Source organism: Vanessa tameamea, chromosome 16 (assembly GCF_037043105.1).
Source record: "Vanessa tameamea isolate UH-Manoa-2023 chromosome 16, ilVanTame1 primary haplotype, whole genome shotgun sequence".
Taxonomy (NCBI): domain Eukaryota; kingdom Metazoa; phylum Arthropoda; class Insecta; order Lepidoptera; family Nymphalidae; genus Vanessa; species Vanessa tameamea.
Window position 1 is genome coordinate 4,980,170 of NC_087324.1, and position 22,024 is coordinate 5,002,193.

Sequence of the window (22,024 nt, forward strand, 5' to 3'; positions counted from 1 at the left end):
TAGTTATTTGTTATAACAACAATAAGAAGAATAGATATAATAAAAAAAAAACATGTTTAAAGCTTAATAGATATCTTCAAATATAATATAATTCATTTAAGGTTATTCCATTCCTTATGCAAGCTTTATGCAGAATTTCTGTTGAATTGAGATTTGAGTCTGCTTTCCAATAATTTAATATTGTTTATACTATTTGATTTTAATAATGGATATATTGTAGTTAGAATTTATTTTGCAATTAATCAAGGTTATCTTGTTAATATAAGTCCATTTTTAATAAACATTTATGTTCTAATGAAAAAAAAAAAGATTTAAACATAGGAAAATTTATTATTTAACATTTTTATTTTTCTTCTTATTTCTCTTCTTCCTCTTTGTTTTCTTTGCTGGAGATGGTTTATTTTCTTCGGCTTCTTTATCATCATAACTAATTGTTACAAATGCCCCGGGTTTTCTTTTCAATAAGGTTTTTTGTACATTATTTGTATCAGTTTCAGAAATATTTTCACTGTTATCTGAGAAATTTTGTTCTTCAATCTCATCATCAGATTTTTCTTTCTTAATTAGGTGATTCTGCCTATTTAATGCTACACAAGTAACTCTACAAGCGGCATTTGCAGAGCAGATTTCCTCTAATATATTGTCATTAATAGACCAAGATTTTAGCTCACCCGTACTTGAAGCAGTATATAAAGTTTCATTTTCATAATGCATGCACTTAACTCTTTGTTTATGGGCCTGAAATGTTTGTGCACGCGTTTCTGATACTGTGAACTTAATTAAATTCCCATTTTCAAGACCAACAAATAACCTATCATCATCAGTCCATTGAGCTGTACTAGGTTTTGAATTACATGTCAAGCGTTTTTCTAATCCTGCTTTGCTAATAGTCCATACATCAATATTCTGTAAAGAAATAAGTGAGAACCTATCACCAGTAGGTGAAAATTTAATTTCAGTTGGCAGAGTTACTCCTTTGCTTCCAAGATTGATTGTAAATGCTGGACGACCCTTTACAAGATTCCAAGTTCGTAGCGTTTTATCACCTCCAATACTAAGTGCTAACTTATCTGATGGGTGAACAGAAATTGCAGTAACAGGTTGACCTGCAAATTTTATAAATTTTATTAGAAAATTATTTTTAGATTACCATTAACAGTACAATTATTTAATATTGAGACAAGAATATATACAGAACAAAATAAGGTTCTTTCTAAATAATTTTCAAAATAAGTTTATTTCTTACAAACATTGTAAGAAATAAAGATCAAGATACGTATTATTAATATAAACTTACCACCGTGAGCTTTTTTCCAGATTTTCTCAGTTTGCCAATTGCCTGTTCTAGTTACAATTATACATCCATCATCACTGCCTGTGAGCAAATGCGTCCCTCCATGAGTAAAAGCAACGGCATTCACTGTGCCGTCGTGATTCATGAGAACTGTATGCTCTTTACGTGTTTTTAAATCTATTACGACCACTTTGTCGTCTGTTCCACCTGAAGCTAAAAATTTACCAGCAATTGATATGCAACGTACTGACGCTGTATGAGAATGCGTTGCAAATGTTTGTTTTAATTTCCGTCCCTAAAATGATTAAGTAAACATTTAGTATTACAATTACAAGGAGCATGCTTGCAATTTCATTATACATGTGAAAGAAAATGTAATTACTTACATCTTCTTGAGGTAGCAGTGAATATCCCAGCAAAAATCCTTCATAGGTCCCTACAATTAGTTCATCCATTTTAATACAAAATAAAGACTTATTGTCTTATTAAGCATTAAATTAATAACCTCTTAGGCCAACTTATGGTTATATTAGACATCTGACATTTTGTTTATCTGTCATTCATGAAAATTGACGTTTCTTTGACAATGACAATTTATTTTTTCTTTAATTTGTCAAAAAAATATTTTAGTCATTTACTTTATTATCTATATACGTTATTTTATTATATCATCCAAATGGACATTTGACCCATATTTATTATAGACATGATTTTTTGTTTCATCTTACATGTTGGTTTCTTTTAAGATTAATTTATAATCTATACAGATTATATACATTTTAAATAGTACTGTGCAAAAACACAGATAATCTATAAACACAACGATGTTGACAGTGTCAAAAAGAAAGAAGCTTCCATTATTTTAATAATTTACTCTTATTTGTATCTTATAACGTCTTATGAATGTAGTTTTTTCAATACCGTTTATATTAATCGTATTTCGCATTTGTAGATAAAGACATACATTCATTCTGGTGAGTGTAAGTTTACTTTTGCAACTGTGTGCTTGAAGTTCTACAAATGTCTGCTACTATCGATTATTAACATGCTATTTAGTTTACTTTCGTGTTCGCACAGGATTCCCAAAAGAGGACTTATTTAGACATCTACAAGATGGATTTGGCGGAGACAATGAAAAGTGTTCTGGCGAAAAGTACGGGAAATGCCAGCGGTGCATCAAGCAGTTCAAGCGCAGCTGCACCGCATAGTGCTGAAGGATATGTGACAGAGAAACTTTACATGCTGCTGCAATTATACTTGCAAAACAAAGGCTGGAGTCCTAGCATTGAACTTTTGCAGTGCTTTAGTGATTTAAAAGAATCATCTATGCTTCCTAGTGCTGCCTATTTACAGTAAGTCTGTCTAAATAATATTAGTATTAGGTTAAACAATCATCTTATTTACAAATAAATAAAAAATATATTTGATAAATTATATTTAAAAGTTCTATGGCATAATACCAGTTCCCTAGTGAAAATTCCTAGTTCAATCTTGTTCAGTCATTTATACTCATAACGAACAACTCTAATGTGGAGAGAATGAAGTAGATTTAGACATATGGATGTCTCAAAATAACATGCATAGATAAAGGTCTATTGAAATATTCATAATATTTTTTACATACTAAAAATATCTGTATTTCCTTTTTATTATTAGAATGATGGCTTCAAGAGTGGGCTTAGATGCTCAAGGTAGACTTATTTACCGTGAAAATGGAAAAATTATTCTTCCATATGAACATTTTGCTAATGCAGTGATGTTAAAACATATGAATGGCCCCCATGGACTACATCTTGGGTTGGAAGCTACTGTCCGAGCCGTAAGTACATAAAATAATATCAATTTTTTTTTAATTTGTAACTTAAAAACATACTTATCATTAATGCATATTTAAAGCATATTTATTCTCTTGATAAAGTATTTATTTTTGGTTTTAAAATTGCACAATTATGTAATTTTGTTTATATGAAAAGTAAATTTCTTAAAGGTGTTACCAATTTATTATGAACGTTTTTCCCTAACAGGTTGTGGAGTCATATACTATTGGACGTGATCAATTTGGCATGGAGAAAGAGTTTATTGTTGAAGTTGTTCAAAATTGTCCAAATCCAGCTTGTCGCTACTACAAAAATCAATTAGAGATGACACAAAAATCTATTCAGCAACATCTGTCACAACAACCAACATATATCCCAGGCAAGTAACACTTTTTGATCTTGATATTCTAGTAGCAATGTGTGTTAATATAGTGATTAATTAAGTTGCCCCTATGTATCAAGTGGGCCATTTGTTAGTTTGCTTTCCTATTATACAAAAGGTCACTTTGAAATAAAAATTTAAAAATATATATATATAAAATTGTACATGTATAAAATATATTTTTTTAAATCTTAACAGTTACTGTCTATTGTGTTTTCATTTTTTAATTAGTGTTATAAAATAACATTAAAAGTATTCAAGGTTTTCCCAGTAAAGTTCCTATGGTTGTCATTATCCTTTTTCTCTATGATCATATTATTAGCAAAATTGTTGATGACACCGAAAAATATTTATACTTTTTTACTTCTTAATTTACCTTTACTAGTTTTATGTCAATCTTATTCGTTTTTTATGTGAATAAGTAAAAAAATAAACACTCTCCTTTATATATATAATATATACTCAATTAATAGGAGTCTTTCACATCCCCAGAGGCGGGCAGCACAGCTCTACCTGATAGCGCAGCAGTAGAGCGGCTACTGCGTGGAGCTGCGCTACCTCAAGATTATCAGCTGCCTATCGCGCCACATATTGCCGCACTTTGTGAGTTACTGTGTAAAAATCACTAATATTCTTATCTTGGTTTTACACCAATACATTTTTTGTGAAACTAATTGAGCTCTAGCAATGTTAAAGCAAAATGGTGGTAACATCTTTTATACAATCTTAACAATATTTTATTTATATTTTCAGCCAATTTAGCTGGTGAAAAGTCAGAACGACGTGCAGAGAAAATGTCTCAGCAGATGTTATTGCAGCAGAATAGATCACTGGGCCACCAGTCCTCCATTGATAAGTACTCCCATCAGCAACGGTCCAGCGCCTCACACTCCAGCCTCGAAACTAAGTCCAAACATCACTACTCTGATGAACACAAGCTTACCGACTTCTTGAGGTATATTATTAATTTTTATACACTGCAATACTTATCCATATCATACCATATAAATAAAATGTCCTAATACTAAAATACCATAGTCATTCTCAGGTTGAAATTTTTATATAAAATTATTTTTCAGATGAATGTGTATGTTAGCAGCTATACTAGTACATATTTTCGCAGGGCCAACCTCGAGAGCCTGGAGTCGCTGTCGGGCGGCGGCGCGGCGGGCGGCGCGGCGGGCGGTGCGCACGGCGAGCGCGCGGCGGCGGCGGGCGCGGGAGGCGCGGCGGGCGGCCAGGAGCGCGTCGTGCGCGCCTTCGCCGAGCTGGCGCGCAACCTGCAGCGCATGCGGCCCTGCGTGCGGCCCGCCATGTGCAAGCCCTACGGCAAGCAGAGCGAGCAGCTGCAAAAGAGTGAGTTCGTTATCTTTCCGGGCGTCCTGGTCAAATTACTAATTTATATTTCCTTTACTGATACATAACATCACCACCAACATCACCGTGGTAAATATGTAGTACCGCCACCCTGCAAATTTGATTACAGGTTCAAATTGAATTTTTGTATCTACTATTATGGGCTATAATTTTATTTCAGTTTTGCTGGACACGATTCAGTTGGTTCAGTCCTTACGAAGCTATCTGCCGCCTCCACACATTCAAGTGACGTCGTGGAAAAATGATGATAAACTACGGTAAGATAATTTTTTATTTATGAGCAATATTATGATATAAACATTTTGAAATGTATATTAATTTCACAAACATGTATGTAGTAGTTGTCTATATGGACTAAACACAATATGATTGGCTCAATTTAGACTTTATAATTCACTTCCAGCTGGACGGTAAAGTAAAAGATCTTAAGGAAACCTGTATATTTCTTATTCCTACGACAGTATGTACACCGACCACAATTAAAACTGTGTTCAGTAAATTCAATAAACTTCTACTTGATAGACGAGGTGGCCTTTGCCAGCTGACATATCGGGTTTATAACTTCTACTATTATATATTGTCTATTATTACTGTGTGACTCTATTAGCAAAATTGTAATAAATGTTTATTGGTTTTCAGTTCAAACAACATGGAGGAACTTGAAAATCGTAAGATCGTGAGCGGCAACTAGCCTTCGCAGTTTTATTTTTCTTCACATTCATTTTTGTAGATCGAATCGACTTTGGTGTCAGTAAATTTTTCCTCTTTTTATTGTCGATATAAGATTGAGGAGGTTGGTTTTTGAGTCTTTAAAAATGACTTGGATAATATGTTTCGTGCAATAAGCCGTTTAAAAATATTTCCTTTTTAAATTACAATGATTGTTGTTGCTTTTATGTATTTTATAAACAATGAAAGTATTTTATCCAAAAGTATGCATCGTTTCCATGTTTTATATTTTAAACGAAAAGTTTTTTTTTTACAATTGACGTGATATTGTATCTACACGCTGGAAGTGTTGCTAGCGTCAAATATAATTTTATAGTTTAATGCATTTTTAAGCACAAAATTGTATTTTAATTTAAGAAAAACAATGTATGTTTGTTAGAATTAAGTACTATTTTATTGATTGCTTTATTCTTGTTGGTGTTTCTTATGGAAACTTTTCTTTTGTCTGACCTTTATTATTTCATGTTATGTATTTTCGTGTGCTACTTATAGCGCTTTTGATGTTATGATTATTATTATTGTATGTTTTTTTTTTCATATTTGTGTATCGATTTGGCGTTTCTCGCTAATTACTCTTGTAGTCTCGGTTTACTGCTGTAAGTGCATTATTTACACTGTGATAGAGGTGTAATAGGTTGTAGGTTGATGGAAATCTTGACATGGATCTAAAGTATTATCTAAATTAAGAAATTGAATCATGGGCTTCGATCAGTGATCCACATTGACGTATCACACATGCACACATCCAAGTCGACGAACAAGAATATTTGCACGCACATTGCGTACGTGCGTTGATCTTGTGTATATATTGCGTGTGTGCGTTGATGTGGGTTATTGGCTTATATCTAAATTAAATAGACTTTTCTTTTGTATGATAAAACTTGCCCAGTTTTTTACAAAGGTGTTATTATTGAAATTGGCTTTGACCATTTGATTTAGGATTAAGCAAATATAATGAAATGTTTTTGGAATAAATAGCCATGTCTTGTCTTGTAAAGTGATAGAGAGGATAGTATCGTTTCGAAGACTGCAAGTTTTTCACATTAAGCTATAGATAGCTACTGAGTGTAGGTATAGTCGGTATGATCTGTAGGCAAGGTTGTATCGAGGACCTTGTACGGCACTGGTGCGTGTCCAGAGTTGAAGTTTTCATTAGTTTATAAAACTTAGGCGTATTTTGACCTTATTATTTGTATTTGGTTACTGACTCGGTATTTCAGTTTATTCATGTATTCTTCGAAATGTTTTATAATTTTTTTTGTTTAAAAAGAAATGACAAAATGGTTACTCTAAATATATTCATGGACTATGTTTATTGTATAGCTTTAAATGTTTACAATTTTTTTTTAAATATTTGATTTCATATACTTAAAAAACATGTTTATATTTTTTTTTCATAGGCATCACTTAAAGTTCGTTAGTGCAATAATTAGGCAAAGCCTACATTAAATTTTATATCTTAGTACCTTAGTTCTAAATTATAAAGCGTACACATACTTACGACATTCGAAGGTTCGTAACCAAAGTATACATTATTGAAAATGATCTTCAAGTATAGTGGAATTAATTGTTGTAATACATATTACCAGAATGGATATATATAATCGATTTTGATGTAATTTACCCTAATTATAGATTTGATTTGACCTTGAATCGATTTTATAAGACAATTGCCATATCAGTGAATAAAAAAGTGTATAGGTTGCTGTTTAAAATACAAATTTAAAATTTAATTATAGCTCACGCCTAAAATATACGAGACAAAAAAAAAACTATATTTTTAAATAAATAAAATTATCAATAATAAAAACTTGGGCACGAATCTTCGACAGCCGTTAACATTTATTATATAGGCGTATGAGGTTGTATTCGTGTAAGGGCTACCAGTTATAGTTATATATGTATATATAACTTCTTATAACTGAACTCTCGAAAACATCACATTAAATCTATTTACAATAAGAACAGCTCTGTATAAATATTACAATTTTATGTATATTAAATAATTTAATACTAAGGCAGTTATAATAACGCTTAGGTTTTGATTCGTGGCTGCCTCATCCAAATATGAAACGAGGCTAAACATTTTCTTCTGAAACTTGTACAATACGTCTAGTATTAAGTTCATTTCCTCGAAGTATTATAACGACCGGATGAATCTCTCTCTCTGTATTAGAATTAAGTTTTCTAGTCAAAAATTGATATCATATTCTTAAAATTTTGGTCTTATTGGCAAAATTAAACAATCGCGATTAGTAATTTATTATAAATAAATTTGAACAGTAAACATATCATGCGTCATAGGAGCCACTGTTTGAGGAGGAATTACAACGTTTTGATCTCAATTCAGCATCACGCCGGAATCATTTCATTTTTCTTTTTAACACAATCGATGCTTCGACTTGTATGAAAATTTTCGACTTGCATTTCCATTGAAGCATAAGCAATGTTCAATATAATCAATTAATATTTAATGTTTGCGTTTCCGTAGTGACATTTCTACGACGTAATTTATGTAATAAGTCCGTTATGAAATAATCTCGAATAAATAATAGTGCATAAATCTTCTTCTATTACATAATACGTATATTAAGTGTGCGACTGAGCCGTGTACCTCCTGGTAAAGTTTTTTTTTTTTATAATATACCTTTGCTTCAACAATTAATAATTTTATATTTACATAATCCATTCGAATAGAACATGCACAATGTATAAATAAGGAAAAAAAATACGCAAAAAGGTTACTTTTAGAATATTTTATATATTTTTTTTGTTTTACATCAAGTGTCGGGATATCCCATCGGTTGTAACGTTAATCTCTTGCTTACTTTAATATCCGATTTCAACGATTTCTTGAGTGATGAATTTTCAGAAACGTTGAACAGCGGAAGTTTTTTTATATAATTTGTACGTTCTATTGAAATGGACTATTCATGACCTTTGTTGTTTTTTAAGTTTTATACACGTTATTTGTATTGACATTTACCGTTTCTTGTATTTTGTTTAGGGAAAAGTGATTTTGCATTTTGTAATATGGCAACTGGACCCTGTGATAATATAAGTTTTTCGTGGCTTTGTAGTTTATTTCATAATTAAATGTATGTTTTTCTTGGTATTTAAACAAACTTATTTGTATTGTAACCGTTTTAGATGGTGTAAGATTGGCCTTGCCATGTAATGAACTATTTGCCGATATTGTTTATCTGTAAAAATATTATAATAAATTGATCGAAAAGCATTAGAATAAATAAAATGATGCAAAAATTTGGTATTTTTTTATTCACGTATTAGTTCAAGTTATTGAACAAGCGACGGTACCGCTGGGTGTAGAAGTTATGTGGATGAAAGCTTTAAAATAGTTTTCCTTTACTTTAAAATTGTTTTTTCTTTTACACTAGTTTGCTTTCGAATTTCAACGAGAAAGAAATTTAATCTGAAAATAGATCCTGAGTAAACAAGCGGCTAGGAAGCATTTCAGTATAAGGTTTGCTCATGTTTCATATCGATTGAAGTTTACTCCAGTTAAAGCCGCTACGTTTTTGAGTTACAGCACTTCATAATTGTAAAATTAAAAAGTCTGATGGTCGCTTCCATTGATTATATATTTATTTATATTTAATAATTTGAATGACATTAGATTTTTTTTCTTAATGCGCGGTACTTTTGCAGTTTTTTTTCAAGAAATTATTCAAAAAACTTTGAAATATCAGAGTAGATATCTGCCTCAATGATTGCCTTTGTTTTTGGAAGTAATTTTATTATCCCTCCTAGCAGAAATTAGAAAATTATATAGTACGCCTATTTTTTTACATTTTCGAAGCGCTGTAAATTGACAAAGCAGAGGCAACAAATGGCAGAATATTTTTCTGTGGTTATTCACGACGTCGATAATGTAATAATTCTGCCAGGTTACGGTATTTGTGAAAGCGATCCTGCGTTGGTTTTTCAGTGGGCATTCAGGTGTACTAGGGCGCACGAGGCTTACTCGACCGTCCCGAATGAATGAATGGATTTATAGCTAGTGTCACTCGGGTTGATTGGAAAATTCTGAATAATTCAACCAAATATTTTCTGGCATTAGAAGTTCATGCACATGGATCATGCACGTGAAACATACCAACCCTTTTTGGGCAGTTGCATAAAAATAAATTTTTGAAAAATATTTTCTAACATTTAACAAAATATATTTGTGCGATTACTTATTGAGATTTGGGACTTTAATTAAACCAAATATATATTCAAGAATTTTATTATAAATACACGTAAAAGTTTATTAAATATAACATCGATAAAATTACAAATTGACAAACACTTTTAAATATATCAAGATAAATGAAATTACTAATTCAAAATATTATCTTAAGCTACAAAAACATCGAAATACAATAAACCACTCCCAGTTTTACTTGGTAAGTGTTTCAATTTTTAAGACTTAAACAAAGAAATCTCTACACTAGATAAAAATATTTAAAAACAGATAATAAATAGTTTCGAGAGGAAAGTTCTAGAATTTCAAAAAGATTTATTTAATATACCAATACCAAGATAGAGGAATGGTTACGACCCTAAGAAGCATTTAAAGTAATTAGCGATATTTGATTTTCGATTTTTATTCGAATTTTAAAAATTACTGCTTTCCAACATAGATAGGAGCAATAGACAATAATCTAGACTTTACATGTAATACAATAGATTAATAATTTATAAAAGCTACGTCATGTAAATTTAAAAAAAATACAGCCAATATTTCCCTTCGTTATAAAAGTGAAGTGAACGGACACGATTCATTCGATGCTTCAGCGAACATGCGACGTTATCGTTGGAAAATTCGTTAAATATCACCGTATTGTATAAATTATAAAATTTCATTTCCTCGTTTCCGCCAGCTGTCGGTCCTATTAATGAGGTAGGAAATCTTGCGCTTATATTAACAGTTATTAATTTATTTATCAACGTACTTATGATTATATAGATATAAATGTGTACAATGTAAGATTTCTAACAAATGGAATGTATTTTTTGTCCATAGAGCTTTTGTTTACTTTTACAAGGTTAAATGACAATTATAAAAAGATGGCGGGTTTCTTAAATCGCCTTTATCTTTAAGGAATCCGGAACAAAATTTAGTTTAATTGATCATAAAATAATTAATAAGTAATAGACTAATTTGGATTTTGATGTTACTAAGTACAAATTAAGTATTTTTCGCAATAGCTTCAATTATATGGGTACAAATGTGGGTACATGACATTTAATACACTTTGTAGGTGAAAAAGATTTCACTTGATCTTAATATTTGTATTATGGTCATTGTTTACAGTGTCTGACTTAACATTGCGACTTATTGTTATTAATTATAATAGTTTACGTATTTTATTTGAACGTTTGAATTCAGACGTAAAACGAATCTGAAGATTTAATTTTTCGTTCATTCCCGAATAGGGCTGAACACATATATGGAATCGTCGAGCCAGTAGTAGGCTTGTGCGAAATCTCCTTCGCATAAGTATGGAGCCCGGGACCACGCTACCGCCTCGAAGCCGATCTCGTCTCTCATGAACTGCATGAAGGAAGCCGCTTGCTCTTCAAAGCTTACTCCTTGTATTGGCAAACGTTCCTCGGGCTTGTGGTCGGTTGTAACTGTAATGGCAAAAAACAAAACTATAAATATTAAAAAAATTAAAAAAAAGCATTGTTGAATCTACTTAATAAAATTTTAAAATGACTGATTGACATACAACCCGGCCGCCTAAATCCAACAGGTGCATCATCAACAATCCAACAGCTAAATACAACAAGGTGGGTCCAACAGGATACAATTTTGCACAGAAATTCTTTACGGGCACCACACGGGTAGGTAGAGCACTAAGAGATAATTTTTGAAAATTCATCTCCTTAGGGATTTAAAGGAGGGATAAAAAATCGTAATATCTGATGTTAGAAATATGGAAACCAATATTTAAGCTTATGTTAATGAGTTAAAGGCAGATTAAACTTTGTTTGAGAGTTCATCATCTTTGAAAGTTAGATGGATAAAATTGGTGTTGACTTCTGTTTGTGAGAAAAAAAATTAAAGTGTTTTTGAAAATTTATCGCCCAAGAGGGTGAAATTAGGGATAGAAATTCACCTTTTTCAATATTTGAATTATGGAAATCTGTTCTTAGGCTTGCGATTACGAATAGAAGTTTATCATTAAAGCGTTTTCAAAAAGTCATTCCTTAAGGAGGTAAATTGGGGATAAAAGTTTTAATGGGAGTTCGTCATTTTTTACGTTAGAAACATTGAAACGGTAGTTATTCTTTAACGTATAAGTGAAAGAACAACGTTGCAGTGCTATCCGATGGAAAGCCCTTCGGGTACACGGCTAGTTTCATCATATAAAAATAGGCTAGACTGAAGTCATTGTTTTAAATTTTTGATAAAACACACATATTTCGATAAAAATCACGTATGGTAAGGATCAAACTTAACAAGAACTAATTTAATGTCGAAATAATTACGTTGACGTTTACATTAATCGGTGCCTGCACTTGCAATTTGCAGGTTTTAACTACCTTCAACGTAGGGCTTGTAGGGCAGCACGAGAGCGAGCAGGAGGACGCCGTCGGGCCCGATGGCAGCCTTGGCCTGTCGCAGCATGCTCCTAGGCTTACTGCAGCGATCCAACAGGTTCAACATGCACACGCAGTCAAAGCGCTGTTCGCGCCACCACTCCTCGGTATCTAGCAACCTTAAGAGAACAATTTCGATTGTATTTCTTTTAGTAACATTCGTATTTAAATAATTTCGCTATAGCTATCCTAATTTACTATTTGATAATCGTCCAATGGCTAGAGAAGAAATAAATAAACAACTTTGATCTTGAATTGATCTTGACATGACACAATATATTATTCGTCGAAATTTAAAATAATCAATGGTATGGCATTATGGATTCGTGAAAAACTGGCGTTTTGAATGTCGGCAATGTTGTTATTGGACCTTTCGTATATTGGGATTATACTGGGGAGCTATTAGGAAATCCAATGAAATGATTACTTATATCTAAGTTTTGTCAACCTTTATTTCTCGTGCCATTGGATTAAAGTATCGGTACTTTTTATTTGCTGTTTCCAAAGTGTTGCCATATTAATTTATGTAAGAATAAGTTGCTATGCAAAAAAATTGAAGGATACTTAACTTGTTACTAGTTAAATATTACATGATATATATTATATGACCGTATATACATTGACATTGGCGAATTGGTGTTTTCATTTAGCGCGACTTCAATCCTATAAAAAATATAACCTGCTATATTATTATATAATTCATACAAAGTGACTTACGTGTATCCCTTGCTGCTGAGTGCTTTCCGCATGCAGCTTGATATCTCAGTAGCGTATTTGTTGGTATAGAGGTGAGCAAACCGACGACTCACTTCGCCGTCGCCGGCCCCGACGTCGACGAGCGCGCCCGTGCTGTTCATACCACGTTTGGCTGCACTCAGCAGCGACCGGGCTTGCGCCGCGGAGAGCACGAACATCGAACCACGACCCAGCCATCTTAAAAAATATTTTAAATTATATGTCAATGCAACGTTTACAGTCAGTTAACTCTTCCACCAAGTGAATATAGACAATGTCGTTGGTTTGAGATATCGTCTTTACATTAACATTATATTAACAGCCTGTAAATATCCCACTGCTGGGCTAAGGCCTCCTCTCCCTTTGAGGAACAGGTTTGAAGCATATTCCACCACGCTGCTCCAATGCGGGTTGGTGGAATACACATGTGGCAGAATTTCGTTAAAATTAGACACATGCAGGTTTCCTCACGATGTTTTCCTTCACCACCGAGCACGAGATGAATTATAAACACAAATTAAGCACATGAAAATTCAGTGGTGCTTGTCTGGATTTGAACCCGAAATCATCGGTTAAGATGCACGCGTTCTAACCACTGGGCCATGTCGGCTCTAGTGGCCATATCGTCTTTACTAGAGTAGAATTAAAATTATTATTCTAACATTCTACATAAGTTGTTGACGAACTTAATTTTTTTATATACCTACTAATTATTATCGAAATAACAAGTGAACGGATGCTACTTGTAATTCCGATGAACAACGATTTAGTTGTCCGGGTGCTGTGGATGTTTAGAACAATAGCGCAATTACCCTCCACCATCGGTCGTGTGGTGGTCGTTCGACGGTGATTCGCGTTGGGCTTGCAATTACCGAGGATAAAACACAAGGCGCGCTACGGGCAACGGTGTTTGGCGTCCAGCGATCGAGCGCGGCAAATTGTACGCCCGCGGCTCGGGCCCCCCGCGCGCCTCACCCGCGACGTCTTCATCGCGCCTCGGGCCAGCGGCGAAAGTGGATAATAACTAGTAAATCCTGCACTCATTAGCTGAGAGCGAGCGTCGCAACGATCGATACCAATCGTCTTTGTCGAGAAAAGGGATAATCGGCACGAGGTCCGAGCTCTGTTATTAGACGCTGTACCATATATCACGCGCGGCATTACCCGCGGCCCCTGGCGGCAGCGCAGCGATTACTCTGGCGCGATCGGAACAAAACTAAGTCCTACTGACCGTTACTTCGACTTTTCAACTTTAACTTTTTACAAATGTTTGTAAAATCTTTTATGTTCTAACCTAGAACCATATTCTAATATGAATAATGGAATATGATAATATCCACCATATTCTGAAAAGTAGGTATGTGTCTATTCGATAATAAAATGATAATGAGTCCTCCCAATACCTACTTCAAAAATCTGAATTGACTTGCCGATGAAGTGTGATACGTGATTCAGTACCTACCGCACCTTTACATATCAAGTTGTGTCTGAATCGAGGAGCAATATTTAGCTGCCCATTATTAAAATTTAGTATACTTAGACAACGGCTGGAAAAGTGTTCTGCTATAAAAACAGGATTCTCCGAATGATTAGGGGGTGACTGTCGGGGTCGGTGACCAGGTTCTTTGATGTTTGGATAGCCTGGGCTCTACTTTAACGATTTAAAATTATTTTATTAAATCTGGAAAAAATGCCAACCCAGCAGTTTAATATAAATAGTGGCAGTATATTGCAAGTGCAAAAGATGATTTCTCACAATTTTCGACTTTACTCCGAGGAGTACAGTCGAAAATTGTGAGAAAGGGTGACGCGTAGGTAAAGCGAGTAGAGCAGTAGGTGGCTAGGCGGTATCGAGTATCTATTTCAATAGAATGCGGTGGCTTGCAACAAGGAATCCGATGCGGTTATCGAAGACGGAGGTGAGAGATGTGTGTGCGGGCCGAGGGGGCGGCAGGGCTCGTATCGCGATTGCATCGGAGAGCAAACAAGCGGGCGGGGTGTCGCGCCCGGGGCCGTTCAAATCATATTACCCCCGTCCTCACACCCGGCGCCGCGCCACACACGTCATTTGAGTGTGCGTCGCTATGGCGACGGCCCGGGCCGTGCATGATATTAGTACGTGCGCGACTCATCTCCGGGTGTTTAAACTTAACGCGCCGCCCGCCTCCGCCTCGCGCGGGAAATTAAAACGGCCCCGAAGCCGGAAGGCGCTCGGCCCTCGCCCGGCGCTGCACCGGCCGCGGCCCATCCGCACGCTGCCCGTCACCTCCCCGCTACAGCGTAGTGCATGCGAGCATTAGCTCTCAAATCTTATTGCAGACATTACTTATATTAACTCTATAATATTTTACATAACATAATTTGGAGATATCGTTTAAATTAATTGAAGAATAATACCCGCCCCAAACATTATATCTTTGTACCCACTTTATTATCCATCTACTGCGGTAAAATGTTTGATCTCTTGAGAGACGACGTCAATTGGTATCATTTCAAACTAATAGATATAATATAAAACTTGCTATTTTAATAAACATTTGTATGTTTAGTTATGTATATAGCATTACATTTTCTGTAAGTATTTAGCTCGAAAAAGAAAATGTTGAAATGTAAAACAGTAAAAGTATATTTTAAAATTATATAAACATTCAAATTTTCTGCTTACTGCTGTTTTTATTATAGGTATACCTACTGTATAAAATTAAAGAATAAAAACTATTATTTAACTCATATTCTAAATCTTAATCTATAGGTATATTAATATAACTTAATAAGATCTAAGTATCATTTTTTATTAAATAAACTCGTTATATTGTCCCCATTTTATTTGAAAATTTATTAAAATAAGTTAATGTAATCAAGAATATTAATAGTGTAATTATAAAAGTCATATAGTTAATGATGGCACAGAGTTCTGTGTAATATCATAATATATACACAGGCGTCGTATCTAAGAGGCGACGTTAGTTGAGATAGGTGGAACTCCGCCCCTCGTATGTAGATACCTACACGTTTGCTTTGCTCAAAGACATTGTCGCTTTCAGGCACCTCATTAGAGCGCGTCCCATGTGAGCCTACCCTCCGCCACCCTCACCCAACCCCCTCACATACAAAGGAGAGCAATTCTTTTCCACAGCTCGCCAACTTGGATGGATAATTACAGATAGGTACCAACCCATTCCATGTTTATCTTACTTATCAGGTACGTACTATAAACATGATTAGGTACCTTTAAGTAATCAGCTCGCTTTAATCCAAATTTAAAATACAAATTTGTTTTATTATGAAATATTTTTACTTGATGTTTTTCTCGAACTAGAATGTCACGTGTCGAACTTACATGAGCTTTTAAAGGGTGAACCTACGTACCTACCTACGTAATATGAGTGATGGGTGCTTTCATACACGGCACGATGAAGTCAGTTCGAATAGTTATTAGTATTTGAGACACTGTAAGACTGCAATAAAAATCAAACTCGATGGCATATTATCGAACTGTCACTCAAACAGTTACGTGTCGTAACCCCGAACGGCACTCGAGTCGCAATAAACTATAAAAAAGTGGATAGTAAAATGTTATAAACAATGAGAGCAGGGCTAAAACGTTTTAGTGTTAAGAGTGGGCCCATAAACCGTTGACACGCACCCGTAAAATATTAACGATAGCTACGAGAAAAATGACGACTATCAATGTACGAACCGATTTTCGGTCGCGAGGACGCGCTACAAATAATGGTGGGGCCGAATTTATACGCAGACCCGAATTGCCCCGATTGAATATTTTACCACGCCACGAATGCGTCCGACGATATTTTTCTATTTCACCGCCCATTTCTACTATCAATTGCTTAGTTTCCTCTTTAATATCGTTTCAACGATCGAAGATTAAAGGGAGATGCAAACGGTGATGTCATTTGTAGCACGCTGTTACGGTTTTTCTTTTAAATAAATTATAGGAAAAAAAAAATCGTGGGTTGTTATTTACCATTGGAAATATTTATACTGTTTAAATATACAAAACATTTTTAAGAACACGTTCGTCGTATCTGCTATGTGTAGGTAGGTATAGCTCGGATCGTTAAAACAAAAACAATATACTGAGAGACATTTGTATTTTATTGAAACAATTCATTCGTAAATTTGTTTGTGTTTTCCTTCAATGTATTATTACTTCATTCAATTATTGAAAAGCCAATTTCATAGGTATACAGAGTATTATCAGTTAGTTGCAAGTATGACGGTATTAATTACGCTTATTATGTACTTAATTATTTACCTAAAAATAGTATTAGGCTTTTAGTTATATAGGCACTCTAAATAGATACAATTTTGCAATTGTTTCGTCTGTCTTTGACAAAGATTATTGGTACTGTTTAAATATACTTTTATTGTAAAATTATTAAATATTGTTTAAGATAATGATATAAAATTCTGAATTTCCTCAAGTGTAGATTTTTTCCAACAGTTGCTACCAGTAACGAGTTTAATAGGAACAAAATAAATGGAAACCTGCAGAATAAAGTATCCAGCGCTCCTTGTAACAAGGGAATCATGAATTATGATAGTTACTCGAGAAACCCGGCGACTAGTGCTTTGTGTAGCGACCTATTTTACAATTGCAGGTTCCTACTTACTTCTTGAGTAGGTATTCTTTTTAGTTAGATTTTTAATTTCATTGGATGACGTACCTACCGATCTGAGTGCTGAGGATGTTTTTCGTTAGAAGGGACACAATTCTTAAATAAAGATCAGTAGGTACCTCCTTTATATTTAATATTTATTCATTAATATTATGATTCTTTGCCGTTTTTCTTTACATTATATAACAACAAGTGCGAGAAAGCTCTCTCGAAAATGACAACAAGCAATAAGTTTTGCGTTTCGGAAACACAATAACCTTTAAAAGGCGTAAAGTCGCATCCCAGTCAGACTTTAAAATAACTTCTCGGAGGCGTATAGTTTATTGCTTATTGAGTAGCTCTGACGAAACGCGCCTGAGAAGCTAAAACATTTCAAAGTTAAATCTCAGTCAATATCACAATATACGTGGCGACATTGAAATTATCGCTCGGTGGGAGGTGTGCCCGGTGCCCGCCGATGAGATGGAGTTGACTAAAACAAAATGAGAATCGTTTTAAACAATGAGCATTGTCGCGATGTCCGCGGCAGGCGCGCTGGGGCAGGCGCAGGCGCAGACGCGGAGCGTGCGCGGGTGCGCGCGCGGGCGCGGGCGAGCTCGTTAGCGGGCCGAGCGCCATTGGCCGCCGTGCGGTGGGCGGGGCACGCGACAAACTGCGCACACGCAAATAGCGCACTCACACACAAATTAAAATAATAAAATGAAAGTAATAAAACAAAGTAAGGACCGAAGAGTACCCGCTATCGAGACTTAATGGCCGAGCGGAGGCGACGCTGTTTCGATTTATTGAGTCGCTTTCACACCGCCGCGCCACTGACAGCGCTACGAGCCATTGACGGAATATAACGCAGTCATTATTATTACAAGAATTATTTTGACTTGAGAAATAAAACAATAAATCCAGAAAATATTTTATAGGTAGCTACTGTATACTATAGAATGGATAGTCAATACATACTGCCTCTAGCAATTATAAAAATTAATATATAATTGTTTCTAATTAATTAAAGTGCTATAGAATACGAAATACATTATAATATTAATACTTATATACATTTTACAGTTAGACAGACTGTTTCACGATCAATTTGCTTCAGAAGGCTTTCAATGAGAGAACAGTCGGGCTCGCTCCGCGTAACGAATGTCGTCTCATTTACTAATGTGTCACACACAGGCGGTGCTGTTTCACGGGCTGGGGGGAAGGGTGGCGGGGTACCGGGGCCTGAGATGTGGATACATGACCAATTATGGTCGATGCCATTCATGTTAAGTATTAACTGAACATTATAAAACTTAGCGTAGGTTGCTATATATTTTTACAGAAGTTGAATTCTATAATGTTTATTACGTATATTTCTTTTTTACAAGATGTCGCCTGCAATTACGTCGTATATTTACTTGCTGCCTGATTTTGTTTACAAAATGGAAAACGTAATGTTTTCCTCAAGGAGGCGCGCTTTGTTAGTTAGCCGGCTAGGCGAAAACATTTGACGTCAAAGCGTGATTGTGAAAAGGATCGTGATTATTACAGTGCGCGTAGTTAGCGGAGGCTTCATTAGATGGGGGTGGAGGGTGGCGGGCGACGCGGGGAGACGGGAACTCATCTCGTCGGGTGCATCGTGGCTGCGCGCGCAAACAAATTAAAAACGTAAGACGCGCCCTAATCAATAGCCGACTACGCCGCGAAGCCGAATTAACTCGCCCGAATGAAAAAATGAACAAAATGATATTCGCGCGAGACCTCGATCCCCCGGCCTCCCCGTGCCGCCCGAGGAAATTGCTTTTCTTTCAGTGGGCGCGCGGCGCGCACACACGGCTGGCGGTAAGGCGACGCGGGCGCGAGAGGGTTAGCTCCGACACACACAATATTATAATTTACGTTTCCTCGTATATCGCCTTGTAAGTAGGCACTTTACCTGGGCGTTTCACGCCTGCTCAGCCCTCGGCTCTCGCTAAATCTGAGCTTTATACGTTCACTTGACGCGAAGAGAGCGATATTAGTTTCCAGCCAACTCTTCTCCTACTACAATATTTATTAATACTCTAAAAGGTTACCTGAGTACTTGCACTAATATTAAAGTATATATTACAGGCTGTATGGTAGGTACAGCTACATACTATTGCAGATAACATTTCGAAATCTGCGCTACAATACTAAAACGATTAATTAATGACACTCTTACAATATTGCAAAAATTGAGTATACTGTGTAGGCACGTTAAAACAATAGGTAGAATATTAGCAAGTTATTCTCTGCCACTATGTATAGATAGAGGGCTAAAGAGCTCTCATTAATCGAAGGCGCTGGTCTAATCCACGCGGCAGGCCGCCCAATTAACGCGTGGGCGAAGATCTGCCGCCCAGCGCCGGCCAATGGCGGCCGCGCGGGGATTAATTAAGTAACTTCCCGGCAGTTCACCCTGCCCCCCTCGCACCCCACACCCCCGCACGTCCGCAGACTCCGCGGACACGCCCGGAAAACTAACCACCTAATGAGGGGAGATGACCTCACGTGTTTGTGTGCTTTGTCTACTCGTGTACGTACAAACTGTGTCCGAGCATCGTATGCTCGTGTTGGTCTTTTGTGTAACCGTTATGTATTGTACTGCTTTGTGTTTTTAGTTACATTCCCCATTACATTACGTTCGGTGCAGTGCTAAAAGATCAGATACCGGTACTTTGTCCAATCCGATTTTACCTACGCCAAAAATCCTCAAAATATACAATAAATACATTAATAATTTAATTTGTTGCATATCACCACTGCCAGACGTATATTGCTAAAAAATAAGGTTTACATTAGTTTAATATTTATAAAGTTTATGGTAAATTATCAATGGAACTTGTTGACGAATTAAAAATGCTCATATCACGTATGTTATGTAGTATGTAATTTTGTGTGGATAGAACAAAGGTCAATTAACAAAGCAGGGTCGGAAGCACCGATGACAGATGGGAGGGCCTGTTTGTACCGCGTGTCCTCTGTGGATGATCGAGCGACACGTACACAGTGACAAATATATAATGCGTTATAACCTCAGCTGAGTTGGGTGGTCCATATTTTCGTGAAATATTTTTGGAGACGAAACTTTGACAATTTCCCTCTCATTCACGGGAGTAATGTTGTAAAATAAAGCAAAGTTTCAAAGTATTCTGGCGAGGCTTTTAATCTAAGAAAAACTTCAATTCGTTTTACTGAGGTCTTTCGTTACGGTTAAATCTGGTTACAGGTATTCATACTTTACACATTGAGGTCTTGAAGACTTTAAAATTCACGAGATGTTTTAATATAATTCAACATTATTGGTTAAACAACTCCATTGTACTCGCGCAACGTCAGTCAGACGAAGACTTGTGAAAAGTAATTGTCTCTTAATACAAATGTTGTCGTCAAATATTTCCTTTGTATGTATCTCATGTTTATGATTGAGGCAAGTATTAAATATGTAGCGAACTTCATAAATAAGTTAACAGCAATGAAAGTTTTATGGGCCGTATTCTTTATCATGCCTTGAATTTCATCAACGTTATTCTGAAGTCAGATTTTATTGTTAGGTTAAATTTTTAGTTGATTTCTTATAAACAGTATTGTTTTATAGATGTAGGTAAAGCATATGTATACTTGCCCTTCATAATCGACTATAAACCGTACTTGCTTTTTTACCATATTATAAATTTATATTCAACGCGCGTTAACTCTTTCGAATAGTAATAAATAGCAGCACATTCTAACTAAATCTGTTAATATTTCCTTAACCAGCTAATTAAAGTTCCTATTTCACAACAATTGGTACTTTTATTGTTTGTATTAAGTAATTTAGATTTAGCCTATAATTATGAATAGTTATAGTAATAATAATATTATTTTAAGAATGTACCTGAAAGACGTTGAGCGTTAAACGCTTTAAATTAATATGATAATATTCTTAGCGGCCAACTAGCATCCTACGAATTTTAGCAATGACGTCAAAAGTAAAGATTATATTTGAGGTAAAGTTCATAGCGATTCCTTACGTAACAGGGTAAAAACAAACGGTCTGGTATAATCGTCGGCGCGGGATGCAGGGGTGCCAAAATAACTAATAGTTTTCGCGGGGGCGTGTTAGCATTTTTCTTCTGGCGGTGACGGGCGGGTATGAGGGTGGGGGCCGGGGGGAGGCTGGGTCGACTTCGGCTCGCGGATCATTTACACTTCATCGGCTCTCTTAATAACACGTTAGACTCGGCTGATGTTGTTTCCTTTGCAATGAAATCGAAGTGCATCAACTTTTGTTAGCAACGAGACAATTCCGCAATAGCCTTTTATGTACAAGCAGCTGCCTACTACTCCTCCATCAGACTAATCGTTGTGTATAATTCAAATTAATCCTTTAATATACCTGCCATAGTCAATTAAAAAACATACTAGAGTAGGTACATATATCTCAATTATTTATTTC

At 35.4% G+C, this 22,024-nt stretch overlaps 3 protein-coding genes across 6 annotated transcripts in view; 1 reads left to right on the forward strand and 2 right to left on the reverse strand.

Annotated features, from left to right (window-relative positions):
• Positions 1-310: 310 nt before the first annotated feature.
• On the reverse strand, positions 311-1,854 carry LOC113393966 (p21-activated protein kinase-interacting protein 1-like). Its single transcript, XM_026631111.2, has 3 exons — positions 1,681-1,854; positions 1,298-1,589; positions 311-1,106 (listed from the first exon to the last, which is right to left on the reverse strand). The coding sequence occupies exons 1-3, from the start codon at positions 1,747-1,749 to the stop codon at positions 331-333; spliced, it is 1,137 nt and encodes a 378-aa protein (XP_026486896.1). The 5' UTR covers positions 1,750-1,854; the 3' UTR covers positions 311-330.
• Positions 1,855-2,110: 256 nt separating this feature from the next.
• Positions 2,111-8,863, forward strand: LOC113393882 (uncharacterized). The gene is made up of 9 exons (XM_064217304.1): positions 2,111-2,268; positions 2,372-2,646; positions 2,951-3,113; positions 3,319-3,490; positions 3,986-4,096; positions 4,247-4,448; positions 4,617-4,849; positions 5,031-5,127; positions 5,510-8,863. Exons 2-9 carry the CDS (start codon positions 2,408-2,410, stop codon positions 5,559-5,561), a joined length of 1,269 nt encoding a protein of 422 aa, XP_064073374.1. The 5' UTR covers positions 2,111-2,268; positions 2,372-2,407; the 3' UTR covers positions 5,562-8,863.
• A 969-nt stretch (positions 8,864-9,832) lies between these two features.
• LOC113393916 (protein-L-histidine N-pros-methyltransferase) overlaps positions 9,833-22,024 on the reverse strand; it is a 49,314-nt gene continuing 37,122 nt past the window's right edge. For all 4 annotated transcript variants that reach the window (XM_026631035.2, XM_026631032.2, XM_026631031.2 and 1 more), the window contains 3 exons: positions 12,929-13,144; positions 12,155-12,330; positions 9,833-11,239 (listed from right to left, as the gene is read on the reverse strand). In XM_026631035.2, the coding sequence (XP_026486820.2) occupies positions 11,028-11,239; positions 12,155-12,330; positions 12,929-13,144 (604 nt within the window). In that variant the 3' untranslated portion in view covers positions 9,833-11,027. The remainder of the gene's footprint in view (positions 11,240-12,154; positions 12,331-12,928; positions 13,145-22,024) is intronic.

Excerpts from the sequence above, each read along its gene's own strand:
- LOC113393882 (XM_064217304.1), top strand. The coding sequence starts at position 2,408 with ATGGATTTGGCGGAGACAATGAAAAGTGTTCTGGCGAAAAGTACGGGA. Across the intron at positions 2,647-2,950 it reads CCTAGTGCTGCCTATTTACA|AATGATGGCTTCAAGAGTGG; the intron begins GTAAGTCTGTCT and ends TTTTATTATTAG. Across the intron at positions 3,114-3,318 it reads TGGAAGCTACTGTCCGAGCC|GTTGTGGAGTCATATACTAT; the intron begins GTAAGTACATAA and ends TTTCCCTAACAG.
- LOC113393966 (XM_026631111.2), bottom strand. The coding sequence starts at position 1,749 with ATGGATGAACTAATTGTAGGGACCTATGAAGGATTTTTGCTGGGATAT. Across the intron at positions 1,590-1,680 it reads CACTGCTACCTCAAGAAGAT|GGACGGAAATTAAAACAAAC; the intron begins GTAAGTAATTAC and ends TAATCATTTTAG. Across the intron at positions 1,107-1,297 it reads CTGGAAAAAAGCTCACGGTG|GTCAACCTGTTACTGCAATT; the intron begins GTAAGTTTATAT and ends TAAAATTTGCAG.